This window comes from Poeciliopsis prolifica, unplaced genomic scaffold (genome assembly GCF_027474105.1).
Source record: "Poeciliopsis prolifica strain line A6 unplaced genomic scaffold, Auburn_PproV2 SCAFFOLD086, whole genome shotgun sequence".
NCBI classification, from domain to species: domain Eukaryota; kingdom Metazoa; phylum Chordata; class Actinopteri; order Cyprinodontiformes; family Poeciliidae; genus Poeciliopsis; species Poeciliopsis prolifica.
The window spans coordinates 405,027-428,139 of NW_026562461.1; the positions used below are offsets into that span (position 1 = coordinate 405,027).

Here is a 23,113-nt window from a genome sequence, read left to right on the forward strand (position 1 = left end):
GCTGTTCTAATTCCTGTTTAATGATAATGTCTTTGAATGTAACAGAGACTACATTAGCAGGACAAAGGTAGAACAGAAGTTTAAAGCAATACTTATTGATACAAAATGAATAGCTCAAATAAAAAACTAATATTAGATGTAGTTCTATGAATCCAATATAAATAGACCTAAGGACAGTTCTTCTCCTAGCCGCTTAATGTAGGCAGCATCTGTTGGTAAAGCTCAGCCAGGTTCAGCTCCTCAAAGACAGCAGTCACCTCTGATAATGACTTGTAGTCCTTCACTACAAATCCCTGCAGACTGAGAGAAAGAAAGGCCATGAGAAAAGTGTAAATACTACTGAGATATCCAACGCAGAGTCCCAAAATGTCTGAATTTCTCTGTTGCAGGTTTATGATGCATACCTATGTTGACAGAGGGAAGAATATGGGGTCTCAGCAAGAACCTTCATCATCCTCTCTTTGCATTTCTTCCCTGAAGAGTCCACATCTACTTTAACAGTCTTTAAACGGTGACAAAACTCCTGAAGAAAAGTTTTTACAGAGTGGATATTGACATGGGGGAAAAGATGTCACATTTAGACAAGTAAAAAAGAAATAATTTTTCTGCCACATCTGCAAATCAGTTTTTAAGATCATTTAATATATTAAAAACTTTCAGTTCTCAGATTCTGTAGTTCAGCCCTTCACTGCCTTCCTTGACAGGTCACATGAGGATGATCTTCTTCAAATATTGTGTTGACATAGAGATCTTTCTGGTTGTAAACCATTGATCTTACTGTACAATTACAAATTTTAATTGTTTGGAAATAGCGTCACTATATTTTCTAACAAGAGGTGTTAGAAAATGCAGTCCTTATTACTCACACAACTACATGGTCTGCAGCCTTCCAACACTTAGGCTCTTTCAGAAAAGATCTCACACTTCAAAATGCTGATATCAGCACCTGGCTTCTCAAATGATCTAGAATTCATTCAAACACTTAAAGCATAAGTTTCATTTTCTCCCACTGTTTCTCAGTTTATCTTTAATTTGTTGAAAAAATAATATAATATGGTATGGAGTCAGTCTACATTTAAAGTTGATTCAGGAAAAAAAACACATGTACCTTGATTTTGGGTCTTTCCCCCAACAGAATAATCAATGGATTGTGTCCTAGTAAAAGTCTACAGCTGAGCTGCAGCTGCTTGCTCCAGCGCTCCAGGAGTCCGATATATCGGTTTCGAGATCTGATGTGATCAAGCAGCAGAACCGCTGTCCACTCCTGCTGGTTGTCTTTTTCTTCTCCCGTCCCAGCCTGTTCTCCTGTCTGGTCCTCTGTCTGTTCCACACATTCCTGCTGTGACCACAATACATCTGGACACTATTGCTAAAAACATTCAGGGATTATTTATTTTCATGAGCCTTTACCTGCAAGTATTCCACCAGCTGGAGCAGCATTGGTTCTGGGGGAAGTTTTGCAGCTCGAGTCATCAGCTTCTGCCTGATAGTGTGACACTGAATCTTCGACAAGTCGGTGGTGGAGATGGAAATATGAGGAGGACAGGAAGGGTAGCTGGGGTCTAGATGGAACACTGCGCTCACATTCAGCTTCCTGCCTCTCCCACCAGTGCAGTTGAGCTGGACCATCAGCCCATCTTGTGCTACAAAAAGACAAGTTGTCACACTTGGAATCAATTTTTTTGAAAAGAGGTTTATAAACTCAATGGGTTTTTAAAATCCATTGAGTTTATAAACCTCTTTTCATCAGTGTAAAAGAGGAAACTACAAATACAACACAAAAAATACACAGAACATCAGCCTTGGTTTTTTCAATATAACGTCTGTGGAGAGAAAATGAAAAGAAAAACAATTGAAAAAAGCTCAAAAATTAACATGCAACAATTTATTGCAATTATTGTACACAAACGGGAACAGCAGATACTTTTAGATTATAATAAATGTATATATGGGAGAGTACTATTAGTATATGCAATCTTTTGAGTCAGATAATTATCTAAAGTTAAGGAGTCATAGGTATCATGGAATATAATTATTGTTGATATTTTCATATTTTCAAAAGAACATAATGTTGGAACGGTAGTAACCCATAGGAGGTAACTGGATGTGGGTGGTTTGGTTTTCTATCACAGTATTATTGTTACATCTTGCATACATTTTTGCGCAGAAAACATAAAATTCTGCAGGTAACTGTTTGGGCAGCTCAGTGGCAGCACAAAGGTGTTTATACAGAATTCTTAATTCTGATATCTAAAATTGTACATTTAACTAGTCATAATTACGTTCCAGATGTCTAAAATTGTAATTATGGACACGTGTCCCGTCAGATCCTGTGAAGTAACTGAGATATTTTGAAAGAAATTTTGGACTGGAAGATATTTTGAGTTATTATTCTTACTACTCAGAGTATAAATGCAGATATCTTAAATTTATGTTCCAAGTAGTCACAATGTAGTTTTGTGTAGTCAAAATACATTGATTGTATCTGGAATGTAATCAGGGATAATCAAACAAAACCATTTTTTTGTTCAAACAGCCTGCCGTACTTACAAAGCAAGAACAACCGACGTACCAGACTGTTGGACAATTCGGAACTCTCCGTCTCTGCAGTAAATGGACGATAAAACTGAAACTTCCTCAATAGCTGCGTCCGACATGATCAACGTTCACATGCTCTGTCGCCCACAGCAGCTTCATAAATAGCCATATTTTAAAGCTCTACATTCGATGTGTGTTTTTTTAGATTTGTTTACTTCTCATTACTGTCCGGTTTTATGAATTGAGTTGTTTTAGTGTTTACTGGTAACCAGTTTCCTTTGACATTAGTGGCTGCTGCTGGTTATGTTTATCTCTGACGTTGCAGAACCAAAGGACCCCGGTTAGCTGTCCTCGGTGACGCCGGACTCTAAATGTAGCAATACAGAATGGGCAAATGTAATATTGTGTGGTAAAAATGTCTCTTACAAAAGTTGGGGACGTACTGATTTAATATATTGATTTAATATCAAAGTATTCATTAAAGGAAATAAAAGACTGCTCACCAGTTTTAGTGATGTCTTTTAAGTGCTAAATATAATTTAACAAAATTAGCCATAAGTTTTTTTTTGTTGTTAAATTACAAAGTCAATCCATGCAAAGTAAATTGGGGTGTCTAATTGAATCAGGGCTTCTCTTTGTTTACTAAACGCCTGAAATATGGAGAATTGTATATTCTATGGTGGTAGCCATAATCTAACTGAACCCATTATCCTTACATCACACCTATGCTACATGAAACAGCCTTGCATCCAACGGGGAATTGCTTTGTCTGTTATTTCAACATTGACTCACAAACAAACAAATTCAGTCCAGAACATTTGATTATGACTTGTAATACAATTCCAGTGACTGTGAAGAGCCTTTTCAGAAACTTTATTACATTTAAATATGCATTTCCAAGCCTTTAGAGTGTTTCTGTGCTGCTATATTGGAGGTACTCAGTGTGATTAATAAAGTGGTTATAAGTAAAAATTTGTCTCAGGTGCTTTTGTTCATTTGTCCATCCATGACTGATTAGATTATCTCTGAAGTACAGGATAGTAACACACTTGAGCAACATTTTGGGGGAAAAAACCCTTTTTGGTTTAGGTTTTCTGCATCATGTTTTTTTTTTTTTTTTTTTTTTTTTTGCTTTTACTTGAGTAATATTATTATGAAGAGTTGCTACTGTTGCTTAAGTAAAATTTCTGGAATAACTTCACAGAGTGAAAACCAAACATGTTTCAGGCAAAAATGCACCAGACATATACACACCTGCAACTTATGTTCAAATGAGACCCGTTGCTATTATATTATAATTTAGTCTGTCTGATTGCATCATTTTAATGATCAGTTGCTCAGTAACTAAGTAGTTTTTTTTTTTTACCAAATACATTTTTCATTAACCTCTTACTTGAGTAACTTCCTACATGGCTTATATTTATTTTTACTTGTTTTATTTTTTACTTTTTTGGGGGAAAATGTGACAGAAGCGAGGTTGCCATTCAGCATTGCCACCAGGCCCTCTGACCACCAGCAGCAGGCAATTGAATTGTCTTCCCCAAGGACACAACGACAGAAGGGGGTGTTGAACTGGCAACCCGCCAGTCACAGGGAAAATTTCTCCCGCTATCACCATCGTTATCCCAATAAAATGCATCTGTTTGCAGAAGCATACATATTTGCAAAAACATATTACAAATACATTTGAAATGGTACAAATAGCTAAATTGAATCTCAGCCTAAACAAACTTCCTCCCTGCTAGCAAATTCAAACAGACGACCTGAAACCCTATCAGTATGTTTACAGTACAGAATCCCTGTCTCCCCATCACTGTGCCTGTTTGCTACATCCTAAATATTAATATAGAAAGAAGCTTATTAAAGTTGTGAACATCACAAAAAAACAAACAAAAAAATTTGAAAGATTTGCAGTAATAAAGAGAATTAAGTTTTACTCAGTTTAGAACAAAGCTGGGAGAATTATCAAAAACTGTTCTCAAGTAAGAGCAGCATTGCTTCAACAGGCAGCTGTGGTTGAATTCCTTTGGAATTTATAAAGTGCTGTACAAATACGAGACATTTAGAATTTTACTATTTTCTAACTTGGGATAGGGGAAAGAGTGTTGTTTTTTTTTCCAGGATGAGTCACAGACATTGTAGAGTAGATTTTGACACTTGATTAATAATTTAATCAGATTGTTAAGGAACATTCACTGAATGCATTAATTATACATCGTTCCTCTTTAGGTCCAAACACAATAACTTCAGTTTTGTTTCTGATCAACTAACAAAAGTTGCTGCACATCCAGACATTTGTCTGTCCTAAACATTTGATCTTATTATGAAGATCATAACTTTCTTTTCTTGAAGGTTATGAAATCAAGTTCACCAGTTGAAGGTTTACCACAACTGTGAATAAGATTATAGGTGTTATGATGCATGCAAACATTTTCCAAAAATAAATGTTCATAATAAATAATGAAAAATGTTATAGGAGCCATTGCATTTCAGTGTGAAGAGTAGTTGTCTTTCAAACCAAATGCAGAGGGCTTGAATTTGAAGCTTAGCCCCCAGTTTTATATTGATTAGTGTATGTGTGCTTGTTTGTGATTTCAACTGGATGAATGTGCCTCCAGGTGAGCAGTATGAGCCAGAAGTGCTATATTCATTCAAACAGTTAATAATTTTCCATTTTAATATTAGCACATAATGTCAAAACAATCCAACATTATGTCACACAGTGTTGCATGACTTACATGGTCAAAATCTGTTACCCCCTCTCCTTAATCCTGCTGCACCTTAATTTGAAGATGTGAAGGCAGAAAGCAATAGAGCTATTATACTTTCTTGTGATGAAATGTTGTAATAACAAAAATGTGACAAACTCATTCAAACCTTCTTATAGTGATAAGAAGGTTTGAATTAGGAGGTTAGTCTGGGATCAGTGATATATAAAGCTGATTTTGTGGAGGACCATCCTTCCAATAAATGCGAGGAAGAGGTTGCTATGGTGTTAAGTTATATTTGCAGTTCACAGAATTTCCGAGGGTGTGTTCAAGGTTTTCATTGTGATGGACTGACCCCAGACCTTCTCTGCATCCTGCCTATTTCCCTTTGAAAAAAGGACTAATTGAAAAATTAATTCCAGGTAAATGGTTATTCTACTCATCACACATACGTTTTAGTATATTACTCACTTTCACCAATTTTGGGGGCTGAAAACAGATATGATAAGACAAACCATAACCTTTTAAATGCACCTGGATTTGTTCATATTTGTCCCTGGAGTTATAAAAATAAATTGGATGCTTGTTAACCAAGAGATCGGAAGACGCAAAAAACATTTTTTCATTACTAGTAATCTATGCAGTCCATGAAGTAATCAAATCATTTTAGCTAACTTTACTTTGTTGCTTTCAAGCTTTATTTTTCTAATCTGCATTTTGTTCCATTGTGAAAGGACCTCACCAGAACATGTAAAAGCTGCATGTTTTTAAACAGAATAACTGATTGGTTAAGTATCTATCAATTTTTATGTCAAGGCCAGGAAGGTAATTAAACCAGAGGTAATAGCATCTCATCTTATATTATTATCTTCTATATTATCTTACAGATGTCATAGATAATATTGAAATACGAATTTCTATAAGTAAATCAAACTTTTAGCTCGAATGCTCCCTTCCAGTTGGCTGTCTTTGAGAAGAGTGTTTTCCAGAAGTTTGTTGCTGTTGTTATGGCTGATATCAGAAAGTCAAGCCGTCGTTCATTTCGATGAGAAAGAAAACGACGAGCTGCGATGGGGCCCGCTGCCCTGGCAACCAGATACAGGCTGCTGGCCATGTTGCCCCTCCTCAGATTCACGAGCGTAAAAAAGGGACCTGAACCGGAAACCAAACTTCTTTCTTGAAACTTTTTCTCCGAGGCAAAAGAGGAAAACGAAGCGACCATTGGTGTCACAGACTGCACAGTTCCCTCTTTTCAGCATTTATGACTATTGCTGGAAATGTGTCAGCTGCTCACCAGCAGGCAGCCGTTTCACAGCGTTTCTGAGCAGGACACTGAGAAAGACGTCGTGTGATTTTGGGCAAGTCTGCAGCCACATAACGGACCCGCTGCTTTATCATGGAAGATGTGAGTACTCACCTCCTCTGCCGTGTCGTGTTCTCGCTGCTTTTGCGTGTAATCGTCCGGACTGAGACTTTGACGCACTTCGGAGAGATTTGAAAGAATTCGTGTTGGGATGATAGAAAGCTCAAAAGTGAAACACACACATACACACGCACACGTCAGGGCGCGACCAACTTAAAGCTGTAAAGTTGGGGCCCAGAGAAGTGAATTGTAATCGGAACCATGTATCCCGGGCTGTTTCCGGGATGTTTCCTTTATTTAAACCCACTGAGCTTGTGCCACACAGGGAGCTGCCCACCTGTCAACCTGTTGCATCAGTTCGCTGGTAAACGTCCAGACAGGCAGCAGGAATGTCCGTTCAGAAAACGAGCATTTTTACTGTCGCCGTGTGAGAATGGAAAAAACTGAACACCTGGATCACAAAGTAGAATCTTTTAAACTCAGAGGACTGCGGGCACTTTCGGCTTGAGTTAAACTCCGGTAGAGTTGGCATTTTCAAAGCCCAACGATTCATTTCATCAGGTGAACTTAGGGAAGTTCTGTTCCTGCACAAGATGGGGAAACTGGGGTAAAGCCGGTGCCAAATACTTCCTCGATTACCCTTCATCAGAGACCGTGATGATCAACACATACATCCGGAAGACTTGGACAAGTTTTTAAATAAAGCTCCGTGTTTCACTAACAAACAACCAAACCGAGATTTCATGTGTTTTTAGACGATGTCTGCAGAAGCGCAGAGAACTTCTGGATTTGAATAGAAACTGATGAGATACAGGCCACACAGCAACCTGACATTTTGAGGAAGCAACTTATTAAAAACGGGAAGTAATGCAGAGACGTACCAGTTTCTTTTAGCGTATGCAGGGGGCTGCTTTCATCCACTTTCATGTGCAGAACCACACCCTGAGATGAAAAGTACAGGCAGAAACCAACTGCAACAGCATGGAGCTCCACATTCAAACCCAGGCACAGTTCTTATTCAGCAACTATCAGAAACATTTTATCTGGTAGCTTAAAAGCCATTTGACAGAAATGAAAATATCAGGAAGAAAACTGGGAAAAACGAGCCCCACCCTAATGTGACACCAGCATTTTGTTCTGATGAACTGATCAAGTGATCAGTAGCAGGCATAAACACCTCTATAAAAGGAGATGTTCGATTTAGAGCAGGTGTTTCCAAACTGTGGCTCAGGGGCCATTTATGGTCCTCAGAATGATTGTTTTGCAGCCTATGGAGAACAATTCATAAATAGCCTTTACTTTTAATTGGGGTGAAATTTTAAATAAGGCCAGGTGTTTCAAAATACTTGTAATTAAGATGAAAACAAAGCTATTCATCTATTATTAACCCGAGGTTTTGCTTTCAGTTTAAGGCAGTGGTTCTTACCCTGGGTTTGATCGAACCCCAGGGGATCGATGAGTCGATCTCAGGGGCTTGGCGGAGCCTCTGCCGCGGAGGTGAAGACACTAGAGTAAAGTTGTGATGACGTGCCCTGCTTGTCCATCACTTGCTGCAGAGGATCAAGTGACATTACTTGGCCTATCAGTGCTGCGGGAATTTAGTGTGCGTAGTCTATGGCTGTCGTAGTTGTATTTCGTGTGGTTTCTTTCTCAATATTTTAATCCATTCTAAACATGTCGAGTAAAAAAAGAAAGTCGTCAGACGAATATGTACAACATGGATTCACATGTATCACGGAACGGGATGGGAGTCAGAGTCCCATCTGCATGATATCCAATGCTAAGTTGAGCAACTCTAGGCTCGGACTGACAAAATTAAGGGAAGCTGCATAGAGACGGGGAAAAGTTAAAAAGTATTTTGTGGATTCAAAACGACAAAAAACTAAAAAAATTTAAAAAGGGCTGATGACCTGGGCCTGTTTATGCAGAAACAGACTAACAGGTGAAACTCGGCCCAAACTGGGTTGACAGCTGGATCATAATCTAAAACACAGCAACACATTCCAAACAGAATGAATAAAAATAAAAATGAAAATAGCCATCCAAAGTCCAAACTTTCACTTGAATTGACATTTGATGACTCACAATGAGCCTGAATTGAAACTGTGTGAAAAGGAACTAGTGACGGAGGTTTGTTGGTTCTGAAGAAGAGGAACATTGATTTGGAAGTGTGATTCACCCAGAAGTTCTCATACATTTATTAATATATTGGCTTCTCACTTTGAGACTGTTATGGTTTGAATGTTGGAGTATTCAACATGTCTCCATAACACTTAATTGATCTTTGGAATGTGGCAAGTTCTTTCTGAATCACTGTTGCGGTTCCCTTTCCCCCAACTCTGCTTTATCTTTTCCCACCAAACGCGATGCGACCCTTCCAGGCTGCTCTTTGTCTCGTCTGCAGCGCGCTGACCTGCAGTGCATGGCATGACGTGTCTGCCTCACTTGTTAGAAAAGAGCCAACAGACTGCCACTCTATGTGTTGGCTAGAAGACAATTAACCCTCTCTTGGGATCAGCCTCTACCACACAATGGAAGTGTGTGTGCAAGTGGTCTGACTGAGACTGCTTCCAGTTTCCAGGAAAAACAAGAGGATGAGCAACATGAAAGATCTGTGTCAGTTTCTGATTCTAGTCCTGGGTTGAATGGTGCAGGCAAGGAAAGCTTTAGTTCCTGTAATGTTTAGTTGATGGAGAGTTAAACACTAAAGTATGAATACACCAGTTAATTAGTGATACAAATGTCCCTTGATAATTTCTGAACAGTGATCAGCATCTCAAATGCTGGAAATGCAAATCTCCTGGTAAAGATTTGTTAGAAAATACAAACTACTAAAAGGAATATGTTTTGGATTGCTGTAGAATAATCAGACACAAGATCTTTTAAGAAGTGTTTCTTAGATGTGTTTATGGAGCATTGGTGAAACCAACATGCTGCTTTCAATCTGTCGAACATCTGTCGAATATTTACGTATCTATAAATATTCAACAGATCAAATCAAGTTCATTACAGTATTAGGTTTTTAGACTCAATGTTTATTTTGTGATTATTGCATATTGATAACTTAACAACTAAAACCAACTAATGATTGTTAACTATCATCTTGATTTAAAACAACTACTCTTGTTGTTTTAAGCTAACAATGTATTTAAAAAAATGTTCCAGTGCCACTGGCAGATTATTACAGTTATAACATGGGAAAATGTTTTAAGTGAAAATGTGGACTCTGCCAACAGATTCTTCTTTTTTTGCTGAAAAGTTACTGGTAAGTTAATTTTTCAGGTGCACTATAATATTTGCACCAGGGACTAGACCAAAAGTATTTGTTGTGTTTTTGTGTTTTTTCAGTGCAGTCAGCTGAAAACCCATAGCTGTGAGAACAGAACCGAACCCAGAACCTTCCGTCTTTGAAGAACCTCAGAGATTATTAACACAATGTTTTGGAACATGATTGGGTTTCTTGTGGTTTTCTTTCTGCTCCAGTAAATGAAGCCAGTGGTTATGATGTCATCCACTGGATTTTATGTCCAGCATTGTGCTGACCTTTGACACCTCTGTTCTCTTTCCTGTTAGTCTGTCATGAAGTTTGGGTCTGAAAAGATGCTCAGTGAAGGGTTTCTGTGAGCTTGTTGTTGCTTTGCTGGGTTCCTGCATTGATAACCTCAAGGTCGTTTGACAGTCACTCCAACAACCCTCCCACACCTCCTCAGCACCGCAAAACCACCTTGGATGCGTTGCAGAAGATCTGATGTGCTCACTAAGACTCAGCTGTGCATGCTTCCTCCCACCGCCTGGTGCTTACATGTACCTTCAAAATGGCATCAGAAAAACAGCTAAATATGGTTAAAAAGTTACTGACCTTGTCAGACTTACTCTGACTGGCACAGGAAAGTAGAGGACCCAAAGTTTATACGCAAGTAAGAGTAGCACTACTTCAGCATATTTTTACTTAATTACAGATGTAAGAGTTAAAAAAAAGTATTTGGCAAATAGTCAACTCAAGTACTGAGTAAAAGATCAACACATCAGTTATTTAATGTTTAAAAATACAGAAAAAGTATGTGGGAATTTTTGGTATTTTAAGGACAGAAATACAAATAATTAATATAAATAACATAATTACAAAATAACAAAATAGGCACAAGAAATATTTTTCTGGTTCTACTTCTTTAAAAAAAAAAATAACAAAACCTGCAGGTGTGTATCTGTGTCAGGTGAATCTTTGGTTAGAACAAGCTTGTTTGTCATTCAGTGAAATTACTCACAGTTGGATAATTTTACTCAAGTAAATGTAGTGATACTTCATAATAATTTCACTTAAGAAGAAGTGATAAGTACAGCATAGTAAAAATATTCCTAAAAGTAATTTTTTCCCCAAAAAACTTACTCACATAAATGTAACTGAGAAAATGTAACTAGTTAATTTGCAACTCTGCAGACAGGACATGCTGCTGTTTGTCATTCAGACAGTGCTGGTTCCTTTCAGCTGGCTGAAAGCGTCTCTATCTGTCACCAACACAACCAGGCCATCATCCAGTCTCAGTCATCCCATCATTACATTCACTTCACATCTTAGTCAGGATCAAAGCCCACAGTGTACTGTTGTGCTTCGTAAATGTTCTTCACCGATGTTGCACTGTTCCAAAAATAGATTTCCTTCCGGACTAGTTGATCTGTGACAAACCACAACACCAACCCCATGATGAGGTTAGTGTTTTTGCTTTGAATATTTAACCATGTAACAAAATTTTACTGGTCAGGAAGAGGCCAAGGCACACACACCCACACCTGCACACACACACACACACACACGCATACACACCATTGCCAATGAAAGGGAAATTTTTGATGATGCGTTTTATTTCTTTATATTGTGTGTGAGTCAAGCATCATTTCTGGTGACCTCAGTGTCTTTTTTCTGACTCGGAGCCATGTTGTATCTCTCTAGATTGTTTGGTATTTATTGCAGAACTTTTGGCTACTGACACAAAGCAGAAAGTTGATCTGAAAGTTGAACTTACGAAACAGGAAGTCAATATAAAAGATTAAGTTAAGCGTCTTTCCACTTAAATTTTCTATTTAAAAATGCAATCACTGGAACAGTTGTCAGTGTTGTAACATATTCTGTAGGTCTAGTGTTAAAATCCTGCCTGACTGCCTCAGGGTTTGCATGTTTTTTCTGTTCATGCATGGGTTCTATGACTGTCATTTTGGGTTATTTGGTCAGATTTTTGCCAGGTGTTTGCCAGCAGGGTTGCCAGCACCATTTATTTATATGTTGGCCTGTAATAGGGTGGTCCAGGTGGTACCCTCCCTCAGTTCCTTCATGACACTCTATGTCATGATGGACACCCAATGGCAAGTGTAATACATCCACCAGCTTTGTATTATTCTGCAGATCATCATCTACAAACAGACATCCAAAAAGTGATAAGTCAATGGTTTAAGACATTTTGTGTCCACTTGTTAAAACAGGACAACACCAGATGTGTGAACTTGAAGATAACAGAAAATGGGTTGAAAAACAACACATTTCTAAGTGTAGGGTTAGTTTATAGAAAAATATGAATGGAAAGGCACTCTATTTCTGGTTATTAGACATTAGCTACATATCATTTTGCCATGTTTTTAGTGTGTCAAAAATAGTAGATTGTTGTAAAATCTGGATCTTGATGTAACCTAGATTCCCATAAATTTAAAACGCATTGTTGACGTTATTTATTTTCAGTTTTTACTGCATCTGTAGCTTTTGTCTGGGAGGAATTGTCAAAACTCCTGGATGATGAGCAGCTTGTGTTCCACATGATGTTATTAACATTTTGCCAGCATTATTGGTGAGGCTTCTCAACACTTCAAGCCATTCTGGAGAGGAGTCTGCTGCAGTGAGCTGGTCAGGTCAGCAGGAGGATCAATGGGCTCCAGATGTTCGCTGGCCTAAACCTTCATTAGAAACACATGTCTGCTGCTGAACCCTGCTTTCTGCTTGCTCCTCCTTTAGAAAGGGTTACACCAGTAAGATTTGCTTCACTGTTTCATTGCACAACTGCTTCTGCGCTCATTTTAGTGTTCACCACAACACCACAGACAAGACAGAAAAACATATGTGGCTGCCTGTATATCTAGAGGTTGGTTAATGCTAGAGCGCAGAGTGGACTTCCTGTGTCTGACCAGAAATGTGATGTGTGATATCACTCTAAAGAGTTTTGGTAATCAGCCAGAGTTTGAATGATGGTTGCTGTTCTGCACCACTGTGTCCGCTATGTTGACTTAGTAGGATGCATGGTCAGCATGTCCAGGACTCATGCAGTGTCCTTTCTTACTGACCGGAGGGTCTTCTGGATCCTCCAGCTCTAGCTTTGGGATGCCTCTCCTTCCCCCTCGGTGTCCCTCTTTGCAGTGGCTGCACCGCTATTCACCACGCTGAGGAACACTCACACTAAAGAAAAAGTGGAAAATTGTAAGATGACCTCCCACCTAATGCCAAAAGATATATATCCTGTGGAAGTTCCTAAAGGAGAAGCAAAGATTCTATTTCTGCTTTATGCTTCAGCATGAAAGTCCCAGGATCAGGGTGAAACCTAAACTGTTTAAATCTGGTTCCCAGAACTTTTCAAATTTTCAAGCCCATCTAATAACTCACTGTAATTTATAATCTACACACCATTGCTCATTTGCCCTGAAGACTTGGAGAGTGATGTACAGGAGACATTACATTTAAGTTCCTGATAAGGTTTGTCAGCATGTGGCTAAACCACAACGTTGCATAGTTACTAACAGATATTTGCTGCTCACAAGTACTTATAATAGCATTGCTTAGTAAACATAGATGAAGATACAAGGCTAATAGAGGTCCAGACATTGGACCACATCAAGCACTAACACAACTGTAGCTGTGTTCAGTTTGTCCACTCATTACTCCTGTTATTTACCAGGTTGGAATGCAACCATTAGATTGTGCTGATCTGTACTTCTCTAACTTGTCATCCAGAATATTCTCTCTACCAGAGGCCTGGGAGCTTGAGGGTTCTGCGCAGTATCTTGGCTGTGCCAAGGACTGCACATTTCTGGACTGAGATGTCTGATGTTGTTCCTGGGATCTGTTGTAGCCACTGCTCCAGTTTGGGGGTTACTGCCCCAAGGGCCCCGATGACCACAGGCACCACTGTGGTCTTCACCTTCCAGGCCCTCTCCAGTTCTTCCCTGAGGCCCTGGTATTTCTCCAGTTTCTCGTGCTCCTTTTTCCTGATGTTGCAATCACTTGGTATTGCTACATCTACCACAACGGCTTTCCTCTGTTGTTTCCACTACGACAATGTCTGGTTGGTTCCCCATTACCATTCTGTCTGTCTGGATCTGGAAGTCCCACAGGATCTTAGCTCTGGCGTTCTCCACCACCTTTGGGGGTGTTTCCCACTTTGATCTCGGGGTTTCCAGTCCATATTCTGCACAGATGTTTCTGTACACTATGCCTGCCACTTGGTTATGTCGCTCCATGTACGCTTTCCCTGCCAGTATCTTGCTCCCTGCTGTGATGTGCTGGACTGTCTCAGGGGCCTCCTTGTACAACCTACACCTTGGGTCTTGTCTGGTATGGTAGATCTGGGCCTCTATTGCTCTGGTGTTAAGGGCCTGTTCCTGGGCAGCGAGGATGAGGGCCTCTGTGCTGTCCTTGAGTCCAGCTTTGTTTTGCCAATACATGTTTTGGCATTGATCTGAATTTAACTGTAACTCAATGTTGCCGGTGTAACAACAATGTTTTTAAATAATAGTTTCCATTTTCCAACATGCAGATCCTCCAAGTTGGGTTTAGGAAATCCAATAGGTTCATGTTTGAAACCTGGAGCAAAAAAAAGTGTAGTTGTAATAGGATGATTTAATTGTGAATTATTCAGCTCTTTAGTCACACAACAGGAATAGAGTGTGTTCTGTCTCTATGTTTAGCTGCATTTGCGCTCTGCTAGTCATCTAATGTGTATGTGTGACTTCCTTCCTCTGTATCATTGCAGGGTACAAAGGAGAACACTGCTCAGCAAAATAAGCCAAAGTTCTTGAGTAAGGCTGGCTGGGTGAAAAAGGCCCATGGCCGCCTGCTGACGAGCTACAAAGACCGCTACCTCCATGTGGAGAAGTCGGAGGTGGTGGTGTATGAAAATGAGGTACAATACAGCAGTGGCCTGCTTCAGTGTTGTCACATGACTCCAAAGATGTCATTATGCTTTGGGTGACCCTGCTCCAGATTGGTCCATACTGAACTTTACTTTGTGTTCCAGGATCTGCAGAACTGCCTTGAGCGGCTGGACATGGAAAACTATGAAACATGCCATGAATTGAAGAGTCCCTTCAAGAAGAAGCACAGACTGGTTCTGATACGGTCTCCAAAGTCTGGAAATAAGGTGAGCTAAGACACGCTTTAACAGGATGTTCAATGGAAGAAAGACCAGTTCATTTATTTATTCAGAGCACCAGTTACCATGGTAATAAGTTCTTGCAGTGTGTAACGTGTTTTGTAGGCCATTTTCACTGGGTGTGGCATATTGAAAGCATGCAGTTTGAATTCTGCTCCAAAAACTTAGGTGAGGAGATCTTGGAGGTGGCTCTATATTTAGTTTTTCAGAAACTGATTCGATCTAGCAATTAGTCCTTCGTCCAAATATATTAAAAACATGTGGAATTGTTGTCATATTCCTGCAGCTGCTTCAGTGTTGCTTATTGCAGTGAAGGTCTCTTCACCAATAGTTGATGACAATCTGTATTGGTTCATGGTATTTAGTGTATCTGATGAATGGTGAAGCATCATCAGTCAGCTGATAGTTGACTGTTAGAAAACTAACAGTCAACTATCAGACAGAAACAACAATGATGTATTGAGACTTCAAATGGATGTGACAATTGTAATACCTGCAACAGTTAGTAAATTATACATCGTTCAGCATTTTATTTCAGTATATCAAAGATATAAAGTGTTACAATAAATTATTTAACATTTAAATCATTCAACGTATTCAAATGTTCAGCTATCACTGGCTATACAATATGACAAGTCATTTCTTCTAAGTCTGAGTCAATTCTCAGTTCTTTTTCCCCAAGTTAGAGTTTAGTCTTTAAAGAAAATACATTTATTCTCATCTAATCAACATCAACTCTGTGTCGCTTTATTTAAAACTTATTTAACTATATTATTTTGAAAATTCCCCAAATTTCATTTTTACTCCACTGGATATAGGCAAAATAAACTTAGAAAAATATGAATGTTTCATTTTTTAATTAATGAATACATTTCTTTTTGTCTTTATAATAACCATTGTTCATCCTTGTTGTCATATTGTCCTTTTTTTTTATTGAATGTTACACTAAATATGGTTTGGAGAGTATTCGCCTCCTCACTGACCCGGAAAAGTTTAAAGACGTTTGGGAACAAATCAATATTGAATTGATTTATTTAATATTCATTATGCAGGTTGGGAAGACAGGAAGGGAAAGCACAGATAAAATGGAACAATCTTTCATCTCTGATTTATCTGTTGTCAAGCCAATTGCTGAGCTAAAGCTAGAAACACCGGCAGCCTATACTACACCTAGAGATACAGCTTCAACATCAACACATAGCAAAACATAGCAAAACACAATGAAATAATAACCCATTTTATTCTAAACTAATGTCCTCTGCCCAGACACAACCTCTTACCGAAGCACATTGAGATCAGTAGCTTCTCATGAACTCTTCACATGGTGTTTTCTTCAGGCAGTGGAAGGAAAAGTCTTTTGGGATTAGCGACAGCCTGTCTTTTCTCAGAGAATATTTTTTGCCAATATTCATCTGGTTTTAAACAGCCTGTGTTTTTTCTTTGAAAATGCAGTGTTTATACCCAGCAAGATAAAGATACTGTGGGTGTGTCCTCCCACATTTTGCCCAGCTGCAGGCAAAATGAAAGACATCACATATGACATCATCATTCATGTGATTCCTCCTTCATGAAAAGGGACCAATCTGGGATCCAGAGTTTTTTTGGTTTTTTTTATCAGTCTTGTTTGTTCTCTGTGTAATTCACTCCGTGTTTCATCCCATAGCTAGACCCAACAATCCAAACTTAGCCAAATACCTGATTGACACAATCAGAGTGTGTGTTGCTGCAAGTCTGAACCAATGGGCAGCTCCATATTGTCTGTTGCCTCAACTAAATGTAAATTGTGTCAACCTGAATTAGCTTTTGATCAATAAAAAACAGTTGTTGTGGATGTATCTTCCACAAATTAATAATCCCAGAATGTAGTTTCTAATGACTGTTTCGTTGGCAGACGAAGATTCAAAAATGGAAAATACTAACTTAATGCAGCTAGTAGTATTATTTGCTAGAATACTGAAAGTGAGTGAATGCTGTTGTTTCATCTAAATGATCAGGATGTGAAGAGCTACTTGGCTGCCTGTACCTTTCTCCAGGGTAACCCTTCTGTGCTGTGGGGCTGAATGGTGGCAGGAGAAATCCTCCTGCAAGTGTCCCAGCTGCAGCAGTGTGTTCTTTACACCATGCGACTGTGCAGTTTCAATTCCCCTTCTAAGAAACAGTGGAATAGCTTTGGAATTAAATGTAAAGAGGTGCCTGCTTTATGCCACTGGCAGATCCATGATGTGAAGTTCCAGACTCAGACTGTGGAGGAGAAGGAGGCCTGGATCAAAGCCCTCAGTGATTGCATCAACAGAGCTAAAAACAAAGTCTTTGATGAGGTAAACAGAAATATCTTGTGAGAGATGCTTATTTACCTCCATTTTTATCTTTTAGCTTCGGCTCCTAACAATCTGTCCCTATCTCCTCGTATCCTCAATATTCTCCACTGTTGCAGCTGATGGATCTTATCCTTCTCAGCTACTCCATAAACACTTCTTCATCTGTTGCCCAGTCATCTCTAACTTGGCCCTCAAGCTGCTCCAACTGAGCTGTCTCTCACATCATTTCTAATGCTGTTCATTTTGTTAAAGCACTTCTACCTTCTTTCTGTTGATTAGAAACAGAAAGGACACACTCTCTTAACCATACCTATGTAGTAAAATGTTTTTTTTTTTGTGATATATAACAAATACAAGTGTTGGAAATGGGTGTACAACAATGATAGAGAAAAGAAAAAAGAGAAATAGAAGAATAGTTCAATATGGTTCTTCGGTACTTGTATTGTTGTTGATATGATAAAGGAAAAAGGAAGATGTTAAAATTACTGATCAAATAATATAGCATTACTACTACTGAAGAAAAGCTAACATTGTTATTACTTTTTTATTAGTTGTTTTAGGGTTTTAGTAAAATGTTCTTGCACAAGTTGTTCTGTCACAAATCTGTGTTTCCATCCACTCCACCCTATCTACCCGTTCTTCTTCCGATTTGTTGACCCCTGCTGGTTAAACTCATCCACCATGAATCTTGGTGGATTTCACTTCTCTGTTGCTCTTATTCACATACCTTTTTATTTACTTTCTATTTGTCCTCAAAAATTTTGAATTTGGCATGTTTATTATAGGTGAAAGTTGATGAAAGCAGTAATTTAGAGCATATTACCCGAACAAGACCTCAGGGAAACCGCAACCGGCGCCCACCAACCAGGATCCACATGAAAGAGGTATGAATCTTGGACTCGCACTGTAAAGATTGCCTCTTTTATCAAAGTGCAAATAAAATTCTTGTTCTCCAGTGTTTTCTAGAATCATAAGAGATTCTAGAAAACACTAGAATGGACTATGAATGGACTTACTATTTCATGTACATATGTGAAATTGTGCAAAGTCATGAAACAAAGTGCACCGTACCAAAAAGGATCAGCTCCTGTTGAGAAGTTCATCTCAACAGGAGATGAACTTCTCAACCTTCATGAAAAGGGATTAAAATATATATATATATTTTTTTATCAGTCTTGTTTGTTCTCTGTGTAATTCAGTTCAGAATGTGCTTCTGATACGTCAGAAGCATGTTCTGACGTATCAGAATGTGCTTCTGATACGTCAGAAACATATTCTGACGTATCAGAATGTGCTTCTGATACGTCAGCACATTCTCTGAAAGGAGAGGAGGCTTCACTGCAGAGTGTCCCCTCAGTAGTTGTATGCACAGATGACCCACCTAGATCAGCTATGCAATTCTTTCTCCATTTGTACTTAAGAATTATTTAACTGTTGCAAACCCACAATATAAGCTTGTTTTACCGCTTGAAAAGTATCTTTTTCTGTGTAAAAAAAGCAAAAAAAAATATCCAGCAGGTTTTTTTTTTTTTTTTGTCGTTTCAAAATGCCAAGCTACAGTACAAAACGCTTCTGATTTTTAAAGACTAATAATAGAAACGTACACTTTATTGTAAATTACTTTAACAGCTGGTATACAGATGGAAACGAGTATTTTATTACTCGTTTCCATCTGTAGAACGTCCATCGCAGGGCAACACAGAGACAGACAGGACAAACAACCATGCATGCCCACATTCACACCTAGAGAGAATTTATACAGTCATGGTTTTGGACTGTGGGAGGAAACCAGAGTACATGGAGAGAACCCATGCATGGACAGAGAGAACATACAAACTATGCAGAAAGATCATAGGCCAGGAATTGAACCCAGGACCTTCTTGCTGTAAGGCAACAGTGGTACTAACTGCGCCACTGTGCAGCTCATTATATGTTTTTATTCACAAAAAAGAAACATATATTATTTGTGATTGGATACTAAATCCATGAAAAAAACACATTTCTGCTCCTGAAACTATTGAGGCACTCATTTGCCGGTTAATGTGATAATTCCTCTTGATATTTCACTCTTTGCTATCTTCTATAAATATTTATAGCACATAGTTCAGAATCTGGAAAACTTGTATTGTGTTTTGCTCTAGGTGGCAGAGGTGTCCTCTGATGGTGTCCTGCGTTTGGATCTTAATCTTGAGGATGCTGTGATGCCTAATGGGACAAATACTGCTAAAACAAACAGTACTGAAAGTCCTGAAACAGCTGTTGCAGGGAAACAATCAGTGTTAAGGACAAACGAGGAGAAGAAAGCCATCAAACCTCCCATGCCTCCCACCAAGGAGGCTAAATCCAGTGCTGTACCTGAGAATGAGCCTAATAAACAAGATGAAGAAGAAAAGGTTTGTTCATCTTTTCCATGTAGAAATACTATATATCTATGCCATACAATACAATTACATACAATTGTCTCAAAGTAAATTTGCATGAATCTAATGGTCTATAAAACTGATTTCATGTTTTTCAAGGTTGTGAAACCACCAATGCTTCCATCAAAAGAATCTAAACCCAGTGTTACCTCTGGGGAGGTGATTTTACAAGATGAAAATACTAATGATAAGAAAAGCACAAACCCACCACCAACACCTCCCAATAAGCCCAGCTCCGGTGGGTCATTGAGCAACCCTGGAGAAGTGTTACCAACCTCACCGAACCACCACCCCCCAACACCTCCGTCCAAAGACAAGAAGCCTTCACAAATGGTTGTGGAGCTCAACCAACAGTCACGAGATATAGCTACTGAACAAAGTGAGGACGAAACAGCAATGATCAATGATGAGGTAGACCAGTCTGAGGAAACTGTCCAAAATGGTGAACCAAAAATGACCTCTAACAAACCCAAAGTTCTGCCAGAAGACCTGTCAACAGTTACTCAACCTAAGGGATCACACTCCACTGCTTCTGATACGTCAGCACATTCTCTGAAAGGAGAGGAGGCTTCACTGCAGAGCGTCCCCTCAGTAGTTGTCTGCACAGATGACCCACTCACTGAGACGCTCAACCTGAGTCCGCTTCTCCACCTGCCAGGAGAGAAGAAAAAGAAAGCCGAGGAGAAATCTGTAGACAGTGGTCAGCACTCTGACGATGAGAGTGAAGGCTCTGTGAGTGAAGACACACTGGCAGCTTCCACAGCTGCTCTCCATGGAAGCCATGCTGGCCTGGATGTGTGGGATGGCACTGAAGATGAAAGGAAAATCTCTGTTAACTTAAGGCCATCAGCCAGTCTTCAGGTTAAACCAGATGTCACTCCCTGTCGGCGCTCAGAGCCTTTCCAGAAACCTTTCAAATCGTCAATCAAGGCCAGGTCTGCATCAATCGGAGACCTACTGTCTGACTCCCTGGGCTCCGGTCAGCTGAAAACCACCTGCAAAGCTGAAAATGAAGGGAGTATATCACTCTTTCAAAATTCTGTAACAAAGCTTGAGACCGAAGTGGCTCTGGAGATGAAAAATACGAGTGAGCTCCTCAGTCAGGCTCAGGAGAGAAGTTACGCTGCGGTAATGCCGGAGGATCTGCTTACTAAAGCGCTGGAGAAGCTCCAGAGGGCTGACTGCGTCCTCAGAGAGGTCAGGAAATTGAAAATCACAAAGAAGAGGATGAGCTGGTAAATAAGCAACAGCCAATCAACTAGGAATTCACTGATTGGACAGTTATTCTCTGGTCAAAGGATGTAAACCCAAACGCACCCAAATAATTTAAAAAGGGTTATGTTGGTTTGGGGGCATAAAACTCTGGTCTTTCTATGGAACTGAGTTTGACCTGTATATTTTGCTGTCAAATATTGGCTGACAGTCTTTTAACATTAGGATAAACTCATTTAGTCTACTTAGATATGAAATAAGTAAGCCCTTATGAAAAAAACAAGTTAAAAATGTTTTTTGCTGGATGTGTTAGTATTTTACTAACAGTTTGGTAAACTAGCATAGGTCAGGTTGGAGGAAGTTACAACCTCTTACAGTGGGCAAATGTATCTCACTTTTAACAGATAGAGCATCCCATGCAGCTTCTTATAAACAACACAGTACCACTCTTTGCACATTTACTGCTTCAGTTTGTTTTGTTAAATCATAACCTGAAAGAAAAGAATTCTTTTAACAGCAAATTAAGAAAAATGTTATGATTTTCTCTGGGAACCTTAGCTTTTCTTTCAGAGACATACACCATTCATTTGAGGGATTGTATGATGTACATACTTGATCATTCTTCTGCAGCATATATTTTATTGTTGATAGTGGAATTAAAATGCACCTATATAGCTCAGGAGTTTTCAGTCTAACTACATGATTAATGCAAATAAAAATGTTTCTGTTTCACATAAAGGGATCAGTTTTTAACAATAATATATATTTTTGTACTGGTATTGTACTTTGCACAGAGCAAAGCTCACTTTAACCCATTTTACAGTTTAGTCCTTCATAAAAAATGAAATTTGTGAACAATTTCTTACATCATAATCTACACAGATACATTTCTCTTCATTACCAGAAAACAATTTTAAATATGTCTCAGCATATGTATGTAAGAGTATTTTCTAATAATGGTTTTGTACACTGATTAAACAAACTTTTGATAATGCTGAAATAAACCAGGAGAAGCATTTTTCCTTATGTCTTGTTCTTCAATAGAGCTGCTGTAGTCAAATTCAGTCAATTGAATTTCAGTCTTTATTTACCGAATTCTATGCACAAAAAGAAAATAGATTTCTGCTTAAAGTGAGTGAAGATGCTCAGCTTGTAGCATCAGAAACCATTGACTTGACTCCTGAATATTTGCTTTAATTGACTTGTGCTCTGCTTTAAGAACTACAAGCTTTCTATCCTCTGTTTCAAATGTGACAACTTGCTGCTTGTGTTTTTCCATTTAGAATGGAAATATAAAGAGTCAGTGGAGCAACATGGTCAACAGAGCCTTATCCTCTAAACAAGAGGACAAGGTTCTGGGTCTAATTAAATCAAGAGAATGTTGTCTCTTGATTTATTTAGACCCAGACTGAGACTCTGTTAATGAGTCTAACCTTCTCTGAGGTTAGAGTTTCTTGTTGGTTGATGGGAAGTTCTTCCGATTGTTCAAGAAGAAAATCCCTCTTCAAGTTCACTTATACTGGGACATGAGAAAACCAGTTGAAGTTATGTTCCATAGGAATTATTATAAAAGTCAAATAAACTATGTTTTCTGTTAAAAGTGAGAAACTAGATGTTCCAAGTTGTTAATTGTTGCTGTTGGGGTTGAATTAGACAATCAGCCCTGAGTCAGCTCTAAAAGTCACAGACATGGAGTACATGTTCCTTTAACATTTTTAAAGGAACATCATTTAATACGAATAAAACTTCTTCACAAACTTAATAGGAAAATATTTTGGTGTGTAATTTTAATACACACAACTCATTTTAGGAATCAGAATAGAACAGCGATAGATTAATTGACAATAAAAGTCTTACCTATGTAAATGATGGGAGGCTCAAAGAAAACAGGTGTGGAATAAACAACTGATCCGTTGTTCAGAGGTAGAAATACAAAGCTCAATTTAAGGGAATTTAACTGACAAATGTGTGATAATTCTTACATTTGGGAAAACAGAAATAAATTATCCATTGAAACAGGCATTGAGAAAGATATCATTTCACATGTGGGATGTAGACACTGAGCTAAACAGAGAATGTGCGAGTTTTTAGAGAAAAACTCGCACATTCGTAAAGATACAATACAGAACAATTAGACTGATAGAAGTTT

The 23,113-nt window shown here is 38.7% G+C and overlaps 2 protein-coding genes across 4 annotated transcripts; one reads left to right on the plus strand and one right to left on the minus strand.

Moving 5' to 3' along the window:
* Nucleotides 1–6,778, minus strand: rwdd3 (RWD domain containing 3). 3 transcript variants are annotated; one of them, XM_055022437.1, is made up of 5 exons: nucleotides 6,664–6,778; nucleotides 1,411–1,643; nucleotides 1,109–1,339; nucleotides 405–523; nucleotides 1–300 (listed from the first exon to the last, which is right to left on the minus strand). In XM_055022437.1, the coding sequence occupies exons 2-5, from the start codon at nucleotides 1,627–1,629 to the stop codon at nucleotides 186–188; spliced, it is 684 nt and encodes a 227-aa protein (XP_054878412.1). In that variant the 5' UTR covers nucleotides 1,630–1,643; nucleotides 6,664–6,778; the 3' UTR covers nucleotides 1–185. The 3 variants fall into 3 exon arrangements, with proteins under 3 accessions (XP_054878412.1, XP_054878411.1, XP_054878410.1); XM_055022436.1 differs by lacking the exon at nucleotides 6,664–6,778 and adding an exon at nucleotides 2,573–2,844 and having other exon boundaries at nucleotides 1,109–1,336; XM_055022435.1 differs by lacking the exon at nucleotides 6,664–6,778 and adding an exon at nucleotides 2,573–2,844.
* On the plus strand, nucleotides 6,377–21,982 carry plekho2 (pleckstrin homology domain containing, family O member 2). The gene is made up of 7 exons (XM_055022430.1): nucleotides 6,377–6,651; nucleotides 14,616–14,765; nucleotides 14,880–15,002; nucleotides 17,228–17,332; nucleotides 18,118–18,216; nucleotides 19,474–19,725; nucleotides 19,852–21,982. Exons 1-7 carry the CDS (start codon nucleotides 6,643–6,645, stop codon nucleotides 20,989–20,991), a joined length of 1,878 nt encoding a protein of 625 aa, XP_054878405.1. The 5' UTR covers nucleotides 6,377–6,642; the 3' UTR covers nucleotides 20,992–21,982.
* Nucleotides 21,983–23,113: the final 1,131 nt, after the last annotated feature.

What these genes read in the sequence shown, in the direction of transcription:
- plekho2 (XM_055022430.1), top strand. An exon ending in TGGTGGTGTATGAAAATGAG is followed by an intron (nt 14,766 to 14,879) that starts GTACAATACAGC and finishes TTTGTGTTCCAG; the next exon opens with GATCTGCAGAACTGCCTTGA. An exon ending in CCAGGATCCACATGAAAGAG is followed by an intron (nt 18,217 to 19,473) that starts GTATGAATCTTG and finishes GTTTTGCTCTAG; the next exon opens with GTGGCAGAGGTGTCCTCTGA.
- rwdd3 (XM_055022435.1), bottom strand. Translation starts at nt 2,657, where the DNA reads ATGTCGGACGCAGCTATTGAGGAAGTTTCAGTTTTATCGTCCATTTAC. An exon ending in AGCTGGTGGAATACTTGCAG is followed by an intron (nt 1,340 to 1,410) that starts GTAAAGGCTCAT and finishes TTGTGGTCACAG; the next exon opens with CAGGAATGTGTGGAACAGAC. An exon ending in GGGAAAGACCCAAAATCAAG is followed by an intron (nt 524 to 1,108) that starts GTACATGTGTTT and finishes ACTTTTCTTCAG; the next exon opens with GAGTTTTGTCACCGTTTAAA.